Genomic DNA, 14249 nt, shown 5'->3' with positions numbered 1-14249 from the left:
ACTGAAATCCACCACAGGTCCCATCCTGATACAGCAGCATCAGTGCCTGACCAGCCAGATGAAAAGCCTGGTGTGCTGCTTATATACAGCCCCATAATGCTTAAAGGGCCCTCCATCCAGTTTATAATTTAATTAGAGTTGCAGCATTTTTTTTCAAAAAATATTTTCTTTGCCTTCTTCTAAAGGGCTGGTTGAGAAACCTCCCGTAGCCAAAATCATGGCCATGGATTCTACTGTGGGCGGTTTCCCAACTCAGCCTTGGAGACAAGGCAAAAGGAAGTGTGTTTTTCCCCCATGACTGATACAATGCATCAGCGATAAGTTGGTATATATAATGAAATAGATGAATAAACAAACCTGAAGTGTCTTGCTTATTAAGCCCCTTCCCAGTACTGGCAAATTTAAACCAGAAGACTTGCTTGGGATCAGCTCCAGCAATCACACACCGGAACTGCTACCAGCACCAAAAGGAGTAGATGCCCCCGACAGGGGCTCAGAAATGTATGGATCGGACTGCTCTGAGGATGGACTGGTTTGTTCCAGCAAAGACTGTGTCAGTATATACTGTAATTTGAATAAATAAATATAAACTTGATCACCATTTTGAAGAGCGAACCAGCCCACTCTTGCAGCAAACCAAACAGTGGGTGAAATAACCGTGTTGCCAGCTGCTGAGTTTAGGGCCGCCTTCTTTGCCTCTTGGGGCAGGAAGGGAGACTCTGAGACTTTACTCAGAGGGGAGGGACAGCTTTTGGGCACAGGGAAAGGAGGCCTGAAGCCTGACTGCAGAATTTGTTGTGAAGTGGACCGAACGGGACACGGAGACCAACACAGCCTGGAACATTCGGAGGCTTTCCTTTATTCCTGATGGCTAGCAGGCGGGCAGAGGCCTGGCGTAGATGTTAACACCTGCCAGAAGGGCCTGGCTGCTCACCTGCTGGCTGGCTGGAAGGAAGAAGATTTACCAGCAACAAGAAGTGAACCTGAGCGCCTGCCTGTTTCCTTTCTCAGGAGTGTCTGAGAAGCCATTGAATGGGTACCTGAAGCATTCGCTTCTCTTAAAAACCCCGAGGCAGAAACTGGGTGGTCGTGGCAAGGCTGGGGGAGGGCCCTGCGCATTTCCTCCGTGGCCCCTTTGGTCAACCACACAGTGCATGTTCACATGGCTGTTCCTCAGAAAATGGATTGATTTTTTTAACATATTTTCCCCACCTTTTTCCTTAAAAAGGACCCGAGGCAGCTTACATCTTAAAAGACAATATTTAAAGCTAAAAACAGTAAGTATACAAATACTGTACTTAAAAGGATCAAACAAATACCACTCTGAGAATTGGTAAACAAAAGCAATACTAAAAACACATTCAAAGTGGTAAGGCACAGCAGTCCATTAAAAAAACCCATTCAGATAACCGCTCACTGAGGGAAAACCTGCCTGAAGAGAAAGGTCTTTGCCTGCTTGCGGAAGGACAGCCAAGATGGGGCTAGCCTAGCCTCCAGTGGGAGGGGGTTCCACAGTCTAAAGGAGCAGCCACAGAGAAGGCCGTCTCCTATATCCTCAACAAACGCACCTGTGAAAGTGGTAGGGGGGAAAGAAAGGCCTCTCCGGGTGATCTGGACACTCAGGCAGCCTCATAAGGGGGTCTTTTAGATTGTTTGAACCCAAGCCATTTCAAGCTTTATCACTTAGAACCAGCACTTTGAATTGTGGAAATGGATCGGCAGCTGCTGTGACAGTGGGGGTGATGTCCTCCCTGCGACCGGCCCCAGTCTGCCACCTGGCTGCTGCGTTTTGGGCGTGCTGTGAAGTTTCCCAACACTTTCCACAGGCAGCCCCGCGTAGAGCCTGTTAACAGTAATCCAGCCGGGACGTAACTAAGGCGTGTGCCACCCTGGAAATGGTCTAATTCACATGGTCTCCGAAACCTGTGCACATGGCCGGGGGGGGAGGGGGGCTGAGTCCTTTTCCCATCACACACATCCATGCCCTCCCCTTCTTCACACTCCCCGTGATCAGTTTCTAGGCTGCTCTTGTTCCTCCGCCTTGTGGAGGGCAGGACAAGGCATGGATACGTTCCGTTTCATAGAGCACTAAGTGTTGTTTGCTTTGCTCGAGAAAGTCCCTCCTCGTTTTTTTTCCCAGTCCATGGGACAGGGTCTGCCTTTCAGGGGATCAGCACCCCTGGATGGGCCACAGGAGCGCAAGGAGCCGCTCTGTCAGGAAGGCACATGGGCTCTCCTCTAAGAACAATGAGCCTGCTTATAGAAATGAAGTACAAGGGTTGATACTGTGGTGTAAAGAAAATAATCTTACACTTAACATCAACAAAACTAAAGAACTCATAATTGATTTTAGGAGGAAGAGAAATGTACATTTACCACTGTACATAAATGGTGAGGAAGTGGAGAGGTTTGGTAGTTTTAAATTTCTCAATTTTTGAACTGTTGCCATCTGGCAGAAGATATAGAACAATTAAGACTCAGACCACACATGTTCTGAATAGTTTTTATCCCAGAGCTATAATTGCACTTAATAATGAACTTAAAGACCACCAGCAGTGAACAGTTGGACAGTGTTATTTAGCCTGCGGTGCAGATGTTTGTGTTCTTAGTGGGGGGGGGGGTTAGCAAGTCGGGAGCGTTTGTGGATTTTTAATGTTCATGTGGGTCTGGTCTCTGGGTGTCTGTGTGAATTTCGTTGTATGTGTATACTATGTATATACTTACAAAGACAATAAATTGATTTGATTGATTTTGATTTCAGTCCAAGGGGGCATCCCTCTTTGAGACCAGTGTTTGCTCTGGAGTAAAACAAAACAACAAAACCCATTGGCATGAAACAGGGGGTCCCCTCTCCCAGTGGAAATATGCCGGCTTAAGGGGAACAATCTTTTTCAGGGAGTGAAGGGAAGGGTGAAAGCATGGGGCCCTCTGGACACACAATGCACTTCCTCTGCTCGTGTCCTTTCCCTTTCCTGCCCAGCTGGTGTGATTTGCATCCCAAAATCCCAGATGTGTGGGAGGCAAGGGAGCCGGTATACTAATGCCTCTCTGCTCCGACCCTGAGCGCCTGTTGCCTGCTTTTGGCTTCTCCTGCTCATCACAACTTCGTGCAAAAGGTGTGGTCCACAGAAAAGTTCTTTGGTGGCGTGATGAACGGGATCTTCCTCCCCAACTGTCTGAGTTCTTCTGTTATCTGTATGATGGATTTTCCCTTCGTCTCTGGAAGGAAGACATAGATGAAAACTGCCGTCCCAGTGACTAAGGTCAAGAAGATGAGGAAGGAATAATAACCGAGGGCTTCCTGGAGACCAAAAAAAAAAAAGCGCAGAGGAAGAAATCAACATTTCTGTTGGCAATATAAGACAAACCTCCTTGGGACCCGTTTGCACCAGACCCAACTCCAGAGAGATTCTGCACATGAGCAGGCAGGGATTTAGAGGCTGCTTAGGGCAGCAGTGGCCATTGCAGGCAGCCTGTTTTTAGAAGAGGAAAATCTTTATGGGCTGATGGCGTGTGAGTGTCACAGGAGAAGTCTGTGTCTCTTTGACCTCCTCGGGTTTGCAAACTAGTTTGCTTTGCTCCCGATTGGTCTTCAGGACTTAAGCACATTCTTCCTTTGCAAGCCTGATTTCTGAATGTGATTTCAATGCTAACTACAAGCTGTTTATAATGTCTCTTCCTAAGTGTTACTTTGTGTTTTCTTGTGCAGGCAGATGACACGAGGCAACTTCGCACATAGATCTTGCTGCAACAATGTGGACACAATAAAATAAATGTGGACACTTAAAACAACAACAACAACAGAAGGTTGTTCTTCCCTTGCCAGTTTCTCCAGCCTTGGAGTAGATTCAGCCCCTCCTGGGCACCCTTGTCCCCCTTCCCTCTTCATGGTCCTTCCCTCCCCCTCCCCTCCCCCACTTGCTCTTTTCTTACTTCCGTCCCCTTGTTTGCTCTCCCTCTTTCTCTTTCCGCTTATGCTCTCCTCATTTTTTCCCCCACCCACCTCTCCCTTCCCTCTTGCCCTGGTCCTGAGCTTCCTTCTCCCTCCTAGTGCTGTAATATTAAAACACAGAGCCCAGGGACCACTACCACCATCTTTGCATTTCTTTGGGTCTGGAATGTGGGCCGTGGGCCTGGCTCTGCTTCAGGCGTCAGGATGACAGGATGACCTGGACTGAGGAAAGAGAGCGAGTGAAGGAAGGCCACTCACCATAACAAATGGGAAGCCTATTCCAGTCAGAAAGAGTCCCACCCAGCTGATGAGGCTGGCGATGACAAACCCAGCCGGCCTGGCCGACTGGCTGAAGACCTCCATCATGACGGAGAAGATAGCGCCGGCTGAAAAGAGGAGCAAGCCCACAGCAAATCGGGAGGAGGAACAAACGGCTTTCTATTAAAATATTGAGCCAGTAAGCTTGGGAGAGAACGCAGCCTCTCAAGCCCTGCCGTGAATGAGCTGGGGCCGCCAGCGTCCTCAGCCCTTGGGGAAATCCTTCCAGAGACCCAAGAAGGCTGTCTTTCCCTGGCAAGAGCCAGCACCCACCGTGGCCTTCTGCAGCGAAGCAGAGGAAGACTCGGGCGGCAGGGCGTGGGTGCAAAGGGGTTCCCCTTGTGCTGCTCTCTTGCTCATCAGCCCCCCCGCCCCTGTGAGAAGGGTCCCGACCAGACCCTTCCCAACTTGCCTCCTGAGGTTGCCCTGTCAGAGACAAAGCTCTCCTTTCAAAGCAGGGAAGGGCGTGGCTGCCTCCCATCCCTCGCTCCTGTTCCTTCTTGTGAACAGCAGCTCTGGGGACCCTGTTAGGGGACAGCCCACCGACAGGGCTGGTCAATGACAATAGGGAGCAGGGTGGCGATTCTTCCCGGCCTTTGTGTCTTCATTTCTGCTGGGGCCTCCTCCGTGGTGGCCTGCTTCCCTTTTCCCGCTCTTGCTGTGGGAAAACAGTTGCCAGCCTTCTGGCTTCCGGTTTACTTACACGGGCCGATCCCATAGAAAAAAGTGAACAAAAAGATGAGCGCAACGCTGCAGTAAGAAATCCAAGGGTGCCGATCCTGGAAGGCAAAGCGAGAGCGAAGTGACATGAGATGCCTCCCTCCGGTGTAAAGCCAGACCCTTCTTGGGTCTCCGTGTATATGGCTTTACACAGGCTTTACACATATATATATATGCTTTACACACACACACACACACACACACACACACACACACACACACACACAGAGTGCTTTGGAGGTTGATGACCTGCATGGCAATGACACGATGCCCATCTTCCTTCTCCTAGTTTACTCCACCCTGCCCTGATAACCAGGCGCTATACGGGACATGGAAACATGGAGGCTGCATGCTAGCATTGGTGCCTCCCAAGAAGTGGGCTGTGATCCATGGACTCTCGGGCCAAGGACACTGGCTCAGCCTGCAAGAGGCTCCAAGCCTCTGTTGTTTTTACAGCCGCTGCGACACGACGCACAGGCTTTCCCTCTCCAAATGAAAGCTCTTCCTCTGCCTGTGTCCTGAGTTTTGTTCTTGGCGCATGGAGGGATTTCAGCTGGCCTTCGGGGGCTCTGATAATCCTGCTGCCAGTGGGAGGCGGCCTTTCCAGCAGGGCAGTCGCCCAGGCTCACTCCAAGCATGGGGTTTCGATGAGAGAAAATCCTAGCCCAAATGCCAAAGGCAATAACAATGGGCACGTCTAGAACTGAGTGACTTAGAGATTAAGGTCCGTACACGAGAACCAAACCCGGCTCCATTTAAGAGAAATGCTAAAGAAGCAGCCAAATCACAAGCGACAGCACCCACCCAAGGAGCTGCCCCCCAACCAGAAGGGGGTCAATGCAATCTACGGCCTCTCGTGGTGTCTCAGGAGCAAGGAGGTGGGGTGCCTACAGAGGTCCATTTCCCACCATCCAGTCAATAGCAGTCGGCTCTCCAGCTGAGGCCTCGGTGCTCAGGTAGGTGGCATGTGACTCTTTCCGCTCTATTTCTATTTACACAAACGCCACCAAACTCAGCCCCGTCTCCACCTGCTGGGAGGCCATGGGGACCCTCTCAGAGGGACAGAAGTCAAAGCAGAGGGGAAGGGGAAGGGCTACCACCTAAAGATTCTAACCACCATCCTTTTGTGCTTGAGATAAAGAGGGCATGAACCCATGAGCCTCCTCTGGGATGAAATGCAGGGCCTCCCTGGGCCCAGCCTTGGGCAAGACCGACGGGGAGGCTGACAGAGACCTCCCATCCCTCTGCCAAGCCCCGTTTGAGACTTGGCCTGGGTGGTGGAGCAAACAGCGCTTGAAGATCCCCTTCAGTCCAACTGCAGCCAGGGCAAGGGGAAAGGGGTAGCAGACGTTGGCCTTGGCTCACCTGAAGAGAGAGAGTCAGGATTAGGAAGGCCAGGGCCCAAGCCATCGCCCCGTAGCCGCCCCACAAGAGAATCCTCCGGCCGACGCGGTCAATGATCGTGCTCTGTGAGGTCAGAAAACATCGTCAGTGAGGGCAAAATCCTGCCTAGGAAGGGGGCACTGGCTGGATCCTTCTGTTGAGCAGTTGGTGGTGGAGATGGCCGGATGTCACCGGGGGGGGGGGGGTACCCTAAGCCACCTTTTATTGTTCTTTTACGGAGAAAGGCTCAGGAAATATATATTAAATTAAATAACTAAACTCAGCTTCCACCGAAGAAGATGCTTGCTTTGCACATGGAAGGGGGGAAAGAATGTGTGTGTGTGTGTGTGTGTGTGTGTGTGTGTGTGTGTGTGTGTGTGTGTGTGAGAGAGAGAGAGAGAGAGAGAGAGAGAGAGAGAGAGAGAGAGAGAGAGAAGGATCTCTCCAGGCTTCCTGGGCACCTGTCCTTTACTTTCTCTCGCCTGTGCTGACTTTCCTTCAACCTTCAATGGCTATTCTTAGATGGTTATTCATTGTTCTCAGTGTCACAACTTCCCTCTCACCTTCCGCCTCCGCCTCTTGTCCCTCTGAGGAGGAGGCATCCTTCCCTTTGAGGTCTAGAGATTAAAAGGGAAGCCATACCTGGGACAAAGACGTCTGTAACTGTTTAAAGTGTCTTTCTCTAAGAAAGGCAAGCTCTCTGATTGCCTTAGGAGGAACTACAGACAGGATTCCTTTACACAGGAGGAACTGTGCCCTGGTAATAACCCTGAGTTTCAAGGGCCTGAATCCACACGTTGGATTCCCTAGAGTGTGTCTGGGCCAGAGGGAATGTTTCTGACATCCAACGCAGACGTGGGTCAGACTCTGCATGTCTTAAGTTGACCCACAACAAAGAGGCCTCCAGGCCACTGGGAACCACTTGTGTCAAAGAGCATTCGGCAGACCGTCCCACCTCCTTCCCCTGGCCTGCCCCTGCCAATCCCCAGGGATGAAGCCTCCACAGGGGCACGCCACCTCCGTGAAGCAGCCTTGTGCCTCTCTCGCCTGCTAGGCTCAGCTCCCTCCTTTGGCAACAGAGCTGACCCTCCTATAGGGAGGCGACCAGTCCTGACAACAAGGCTGCCCCATATTTCCTGGCTCCTCTTCTCTATCAGGCAGGCACTTACACACAGGATAACGGAGATAAGTTCACAAAGACCCATGCCAAGCGTCACGTAAGGGATGAGGGCTTCCTCCAGCTTGGCCGTGCGGAAAACTTCAAAGGCATAGAAGTAGATCTAGAAAAGCCAAAGGGCAGCGTGGGAATAATATGCAAAGCCGGTTAGACTGGAAGGCGTTGATCAAATTCTAGCAACACCATGATGGGTGGAAGGCGCTGAGCCTCTTCTAGCCTGTAAACAGAGACCAGGCCAGCACCCTGGCCTTATACTGCAGCAGCTGCAAATTGCTCTTGGCTCTTTCCCTGGGAATTAATCGCCTTTGTTTTATGGCAAACTCGCTGCCAAGAGGCAAGCTAAGGCTGCCTCTTGACGAAGCCGTCTTTCAGCCTTGCCCTTTCAGGAATTCCCTCCCTCCCTCCCCGCAGCTCCCCTGAGGACCCGTGAAGCAGGAGGAGCATTTCATCTTTCGGATGCCCTGCAAAAGCCAAGGAACAACACGTGGCCTTTCCACACCAAATACCTAACTGCACAAGCATCCGAAGCACGTTAGCCAGTAAACCAACAGGGGAGTTGTGGAACTTGCTTGGTGTCCCTCGTGTTGACTCTGCTACTCAACTGCGCTCAAGCCGTTGGTCTGCAGGCTCATCATCAGGAGGATGGTGATGGCGAGGGGCCGCCGAAAGGACGGGCCCTTCAGCACCTCCAGGACATTCAAGCTCTTGTTGCTCCCAGTAGCCTCCTTCTCCTTCATGATGTCCTCCATCTCGCCTTCATGGCACCCGTCTCCCCAGAGGTCCTTCATGGCTTTGTGGGGGAAAGGAACAGAGCAGAGGCATTCTGTCCAGGCGCCCACTCTCTCCTATCAGCTAAAGAAGGCCAAGTCTCCTCAGGTACGGCTCAGGCTCTGCCACAGAAGAAAAGGGCAACCTTCGCCAGCTTCATGGAAGCCTTGCAAAGCCTTAGCTGTCCCTTAGCGAAACCCGCCTAGGGCAAGGCATTCAGCAAAACTGGGAGAGACAAGCGACGTACCCTCTTATTTGTGGATTTCACAGTTCCGTCATTGTGTTACAGTGCTACCAGCGTTATTACTTTTTAAATGTTGGATTAGCAACCAGTAACATTGCCCCTTTTGGCTTCTCATTTCCTTGGTACTCATAAAAGGTCAATTTGGAAGGATCCTTTTAGAAGCCGATGGATCCACCCTGGGATATTTTTGTTGTATTTTCAAAAAGCTTAGAAAGTGACCCATCAGCATTGACTAATGTACTGAATTTCTTCTGAATGATGAAAAAGCTTGAAAAGTTGCTTTGAAACTAAGAATGAAGCCATGTGCTACTTTCACCTCTCCAAGGTGGGAAGAAAAGTCGTCCGGCCGTCTCACCTTGTAGGCAGCCTTCCTTGTCTTCCTTCTCGATCAAGAGATATGGGGGCGATTCTGGGAACAGCGGCAACAGCACCAGGTTCAGCAAGGCAGGGATCCCACAGAGGGCCAAGAGCAGCGGCCACAAAGACGGGGTGCCCAAAATATCTCTGCCGGGGGGGGGGAGAGGCTCCGTTAGCTTGGCTGTAGCTGAGGATTGTATGGTGGGGGTCAGGGAAAGATATGGTGAAGCCCCTCCGGGTCTGCCCTGATCTCTCCCTCTCTCTCTCTCTCTCTCTCTCTCACACACACACACACAAACACACACACACACACATTTTAGGGTCTCTCAATTATGGGGAGACCCCACCAATCACCGTGACACCAGCTCTTGCTCTGATGTGCTCAGTTCATGCTTCCTCGGGAACCCCTTGGGCACCACAAGTTAATAAACAGAGAATAATCTCCCCCCCCCCCCCGCCAAGGAAGGAAAGCTGACATTTCACAAACTCAGCTGCAAGATGGATCTGTCATGAATTATTACAACATTTGGGCAAATATTGATAAAAGGGGGGGGGTCTGTGAGGGCTGAATTGAGATCATTTGTGAGATTAGTGGCTCTGGTGAACTTACCTTAAGCCCATAATCTGTCCCAAGGCTTTTCCTAACGAAAAAAACACAGCCCCTGTGGTGAGGGCAAAGCCTCGGAATTTCTTAGGTGAAATTTCTCCCAGGTACGGTCCGTAGGTGTTCATGTACATACCTCAAGGAAGGAGGGCAAGGAGGAAGAAAGTTATCTATGCAGAAGACTGGAACCCCGCCCATGAAACGGCACCCACCACCACCCCGTCTGCCGGCAGCCCTTTCTGAGTCAACCGTGGTCCCTGCGAGGCTGTTCTGCTGCACTCTCTCGCCCTTGAATCCCTGGCACTTTGGTTCGTACCTTACCAGGTACATTGGGGGTCAGACCTTCCAAAGTAAGCAGTGTGGCTCAAGAGACCCCGAGCGGGACTTCAAGACCAGTAGCAACCATTCCTCCCCAGCAGGGAGTGAAAAGGGGCTCTTCTAGAACTCAGAAAATCCCCTCTGGTTGCCAGGTCAGTTCCCCAGTGAAGCTCCAGGCAGGGTGAAGGTGGCTTTCATTGCCCGTGGCCACTGCCAGCACCACCAAGGCTCCTTAGAGGTCACGAGCAGCTCTGCCAGAATCAGAAAGCCCCGGGTTTTGCACATTGAGGGCTCTTTGGCCGATGGCGGCTGCACCCATTTGCAGACAGATGGACCAAATGGCAAGAGGTCAGTAATACGCACACTCTAAATTCTTTTTTATCCTTGTCCCTTAAAGCAAGATTTCAAACAGTTTTCTTTTCTTTCCAGAAAGACCCACCTGCCTGAAAGCTTAGAGACCATCCATGGCTGCTGAATCCCGGAGGGGACCTGGTTCAGCAGAGAAGGTGGGTCCCAGCTCCCCCGACGGGCCTCCCCCTCAGCCGTCTCTCCTCCTCCTCTTTCTGCCGTTGATGGGCCAGGGAGTGCCTGGGTGCTTGCTCTAAGCCCTCGGGTTCGCCCCTCTTGTCAGGATCCCAGAAATCCTACCTGCGCTGATGCCATACAAGCAACGGCCCACCAGGACCATTTCAAAAGAGCCGGCCATCTTACTGGAGCCGAGCAGCAGGGCACCTGAGATGGCAAACAGGTCACCAAACAGCAGAGTCTTCTTTCTGTAAGAAACAGAGAATAAGAGAAAAATTTGGTGAGAATAAGAGAAAAAAATTTTCAAATTGGGTTTAAGATGGTATTTGATATCGATGACGCTGAATAAAATGAACGCTAGTTAACTGAATGTCTGTTGGAAATGTGAGAAGGAAATTGATACATACTTTCATATGTGGTGGGAATGCAAAAAAGTACAAAGATTTTGGAAACTAATCTTTAAAGAACTAAAGGACATATGTGAAAAGGGTATAGAATTTAATTCTGAGATAGCTTCGTTATCAATATGTGAGAATGTGGAATGGGATAAGATGGGTAGAGAATTGATTACCAATTTATTAACAGCAGCCAGATTAATAATAGCTAGGAACTGGAAATCAAAGTCTGAATTTTGAATGGAAGAATGGTACAGTATAAGGAAATATGGAACCTTGCTATAAATGATAAGCTAACTTTTAACTTAAAGGTTAAGAAAGGAGAGATGAAGAAGAATAATTTCTATGATATGTGAGGTAGATTTCTTGAATATTTGCTAACCAGAGGAAAAGGGAAAGCTCCAAATCAAGAATCAATGCAGTTCTGGAATAAAGGAAGAAGAATAGAGGAAGAAGAGGATTATGTAAGACGTCCCACGACTATGGTGGTGGGGAACATAGTCAATTTGTATTTTGGTTTATATATTTTATGTTTATGATTTTGTTGTAGTTTAGGAAAAATAAAATAAAATATTTTTTAAAAAAAGAAACAAAACGCTGGTGTGAATTGGAGGCCTCTCCCCCACCTCTGCTCTCAGCTCTGCTTCCCCGCCAGCCCTAAAGGCAAATGCTTCCTGTGGCCTTCTTGCCGTCATTATCATCTCTCCTTTCTAGGTCATTGCCAAACAGAGAAGCAAGGTGGAATGGGGGGGGGGAGGGGGGAAGGTGAGGAGGATCATAGGGGGTAAGATTATTCGTGACATCATGCACAGTTATTTTGTGGGCGATGAGCGAAAGGGCCAGGCCCTCAGCAAGTCCCACGATGGGCAGAGATGCCTACTTTCCATATCTGGCACTCAAGGGTTGGCTCGAGAGGCTGCCCAGGAAACCCCCCAGGCAGTAGATGGACACAATGAAGGACCACAGCAGGGCCACCGTTTCCTGGGGGAGGGGAGACCCATGGCGCTCCATCCATGTTGCATTGATAAATCTCTTTATGTCCTGGCAAGAGAGGAAAATGAAGACGGATTCAAAAGTTCATAATTCCAGCAATGCCCGACTCAGCTTCAGACTGAAGGCATTTCACCTCAGGTTTAAAAGCAAACCAAAAGAAGAGTAATTGTCCAGGCAGGCCCCTCCTCAGCCCTCCACTCCCCACCTGTAAAGATGGAGGGAGGATCCTGACAGCCTCTTTGCTGTGAATAGAAGGGACCCCCCCTTGTCTGTACCAAAAGTCTTCCAGTGAAGACTCCTGTGGGGGGGGGAATGCCTTGGACTCGGTGGAAAGGGAGAGGGGCCATTGCCAGAGTGGATCACACCTTCTGTGGGTTGGGGAGCCCCACTGCCACCTCATGGAGCACCACAGGTTGGGCGTGGATCCGTTCTGCCTTGCACGCTTTTGCACAGAGAGGTGGTGCAGTGGCCAAAGAGCTCACCCATAGAGAAAGGGTGGCCCCGCCTGCTGTGGCCTCCGGTGGGTTTCTCAGCCTTGCACGGTCCCTGAACTCACCTGGGAAGGATAGGTGATGACAGAGACATGGAAGCCCACCAGGAGGGTCCCGCCCAGACCCAACACAAGGGTCATCTGGAAGAATCGCCGGTAGCGCACCTGCAAAGGTAAAGCCACCATCCTGACCCACAGCCTTTCTCCTTCTCCTCATGGCTGCCTCCACATCTGCCATCATTGGAGGCAAAATCCCCCCCCCCCCCCGGGAAGGAGCAGATGCAGAGGCCAGAGGAAGGTGCAGAGGAACGCAGTCTGTGTCGCCTCGGCTCTTGAGGCCTTCTGGGCAGGTGGCAAGAAAGGGAAAGGAGGGCTTTGCTTCTTCCGCAGAATAAGGACACAAGGGATTTTGTGGGAAGGCAGGTGGTTCCCAGGCAGAGCCCAACCAGAGGGAGTGCCTCGAAGGGGGTGGGTTGGTGGGAGAGGAGAAGAGCTTCAGGATGAGAAGGCTTCCTTTGGGGGGGGGGTTTCTGAAGTCCACCCTATGGCATCGGGGCAGTGGGGCAACCAGCCCACGCCAGTAGGGAGGCTGCTACTCACAAGGTCGGAGAGGAAACTGGCCGCCATCTCCTTGACAAGTCCTGCCCAGTCTCTGGCTGGAGGCGATGGGAGATCTTCCCCGGCTGGACAACTACCACCCTCAGAAAGAAGTGAGCAGGACAGGAGGGAAGACTCTGCTTTCTAGCAGACCAGTGATTCTTGCTCGTGTTAGCGATTGGAGGAGAACCTGCTCTCTCGGGTTAACGATTTAAGAGAGCCGGATGGCGACATTCTCCTTACTCATGATGGGCTCAGCAATCTTTACCTGCCTTCTGGTAGTTAGGATCCTGCCAAGAATGGGCATGTGAGAAAGAGCAGAGGAAACCCGCCCAGCCTTTCCTCTTGGTTAGCCTGGCCAGTCTCCAGCCTGACCTTTCTACAGCATTGAGGGGTTTCTGTCGTTTCCCCCCGCCCCTGCCCCATGACAGACCGGCGGCTGCCAGGGACCGGCGCTCTCGCTGGAGCTCCGTAGATGCCGGACCCCCCTCGCTGCCTTTGGGGCCCTTTCGCTCGCTCTTGCTTTCAGACTTTGGTTTGGTTTCATGATTCCCCTAGACTGAGGGACTCCCCAGCCGCCCCTCCTCGAACCCTTCCTCCAGAGAATGTCCCCCTCCTTCCCCAATTCTTCCTGCACAAAGAGTGGCCTCTCCAACGGCCTCCGTGTATGACTCCCCCAGCACCCCCCATAGGACGGCAGGTCCCCCAAATGGCCAGAGAGCAGTTTCCCCAAGTTCTGCTCCTCGCTGGTTTTTTACTGCCGCTCCTGCCGCTGGCTAGAGGAGACCAGAGGGGCAGGCCGTGGGAGTTCTCTCCGCAGGGGCCTCTTTGAAATCTGCTGCCAAATCCACTTCTTAGGCTCAGCGGGAGGAGAGCCACTGAAATGGACGGATTGTGTTCATAGGTGAAGCCTGCTGATTCCAGTAGGTCTCCCTAGCTGTGGCCAATGTTCAGTTTTGCTCACTGCCCGGGCTCAGTACAGCCTTCCTTTTTCAGCTAAGCTTGAAGGTACATTTCCTTGGAAGGAGAGTTCCTTGAAGGAAGAACTGGTCGATTCTGATACTGAAGTGCAACATCTGAGGCTTAGGAACAATCCTTGCTAAAATCAACGAGATTTCAGCTGGGTGAATTAGCAAGAAAAACAAATGGAACAGACAGAAATAGACAGCAGGCGTATTACTAAACTATCAATTTGAAATTCAAAATATAAACAAAAACAACCTGAGAGCTAATTTACTAATCAAACTAATAATTGTTTTAACTAAACACTAGAAAAATGCTGGATGCTACTCAGAAGGGTTGGTTTGCAGATTTTTCTAGACTTTAACTTCATATAGCAAACAGTATTTTTCAGTAAGAGGGATGGTTTTGTTTTGTATTGGAATAGTCATTTTCTGTTCAGTAGATT

General features: G+C 50.8%; 2 protein-coding genes across 2 annotated transcripts in view; both read right to left on the bottom strand.

Moving 5' to 3' along the window:
- Positions 1–1862, bottom strand: part of DDX51 (DEAD-box helicase 51) — a 48284-nt gene extending 46422 nt beyond the window's left edge. The window contains exon 1 of the mRNA XM_078381842.1: positions 1858–1862. The gene's annotated coding sequence lies outside the window, so the exon portion shown is untranslated. The remainder of the gene's footprint in view (positions 1–1857) is intronic.
- Positions 1863–2491: 629 nt separating this feature from the next.
- On the bottom strand, positions 2492–14213 carry LOC110081992 (solute carrier family 2, facilitated glucose transporter member 11). Its single transcript, XM_020799161.3, has 12 exons — positions 12845–14213; positions 12311–12409; positions 11642–11802; positions 10490–10614; positions 9530–9659; positions 8918–9066; positions 8153–8340; positions 7543–7653; positions 6356–6457; positions 4974–5049; positions 4211–4338; positions 2492–3301 (listed from the first exon to the last, which is right to left on the bottom strand). Exons 1-12 carry the CDS (start codon positions 12869–12871, stop codon positions 3098–3100), a joined length of 1500 nt encoding a protein of 499 aa, XP_020654820.3. The 5' UTR covers positions 12872–14213; the 3' UTR covers positions 2492–3097.
- Positions 14214–14249: the final 36 nt, after the last annotated feature.

Source organism: Pogona vitticeps, chromosome 14 (genome assembly GCF_051106095.1).
Source record: "Pogona vitticeps strain Pit_001003342236 chromosome 14, PviZW2.1, whole genome shotgun sequence".
In the NCBI taxonomy this organism is placed as follows: Eukaryota; Metazoa; Chordata; class Lepidosauria; order Squamata; family Agamidae; genus Pogona; species Pogona vitticeps.
Note: the sequence above shows the minus strand (reverse complement) of the source record. Positions and strands in the feature narration are given on the sequence as shown.

Excerpts from the sequence above, each read along its gene's own strand:
- LOC110081992 (XM_020799161.3), bottom strand. The coding sequence starts at position 12,871 with ATGGCGGCCAGTTTCCTCTCCGACCTT. Across the intron at positions 8,341-8,917 it reads CAAGGAAGGCTGCCTACAAG|CCATGAAGGACCTCTGGGGA; the intron begins GTGAGACGGCCG and ends TCCCCCACAAAG. Across the intron at positions 4,339-4,973 it reads TTTCTATGGGATCGGCCCGT|CCGGCGCTATCTTCTCCGTC; the intron begins GTAAGTAAACCG and ends TCCTCTTTTCAG.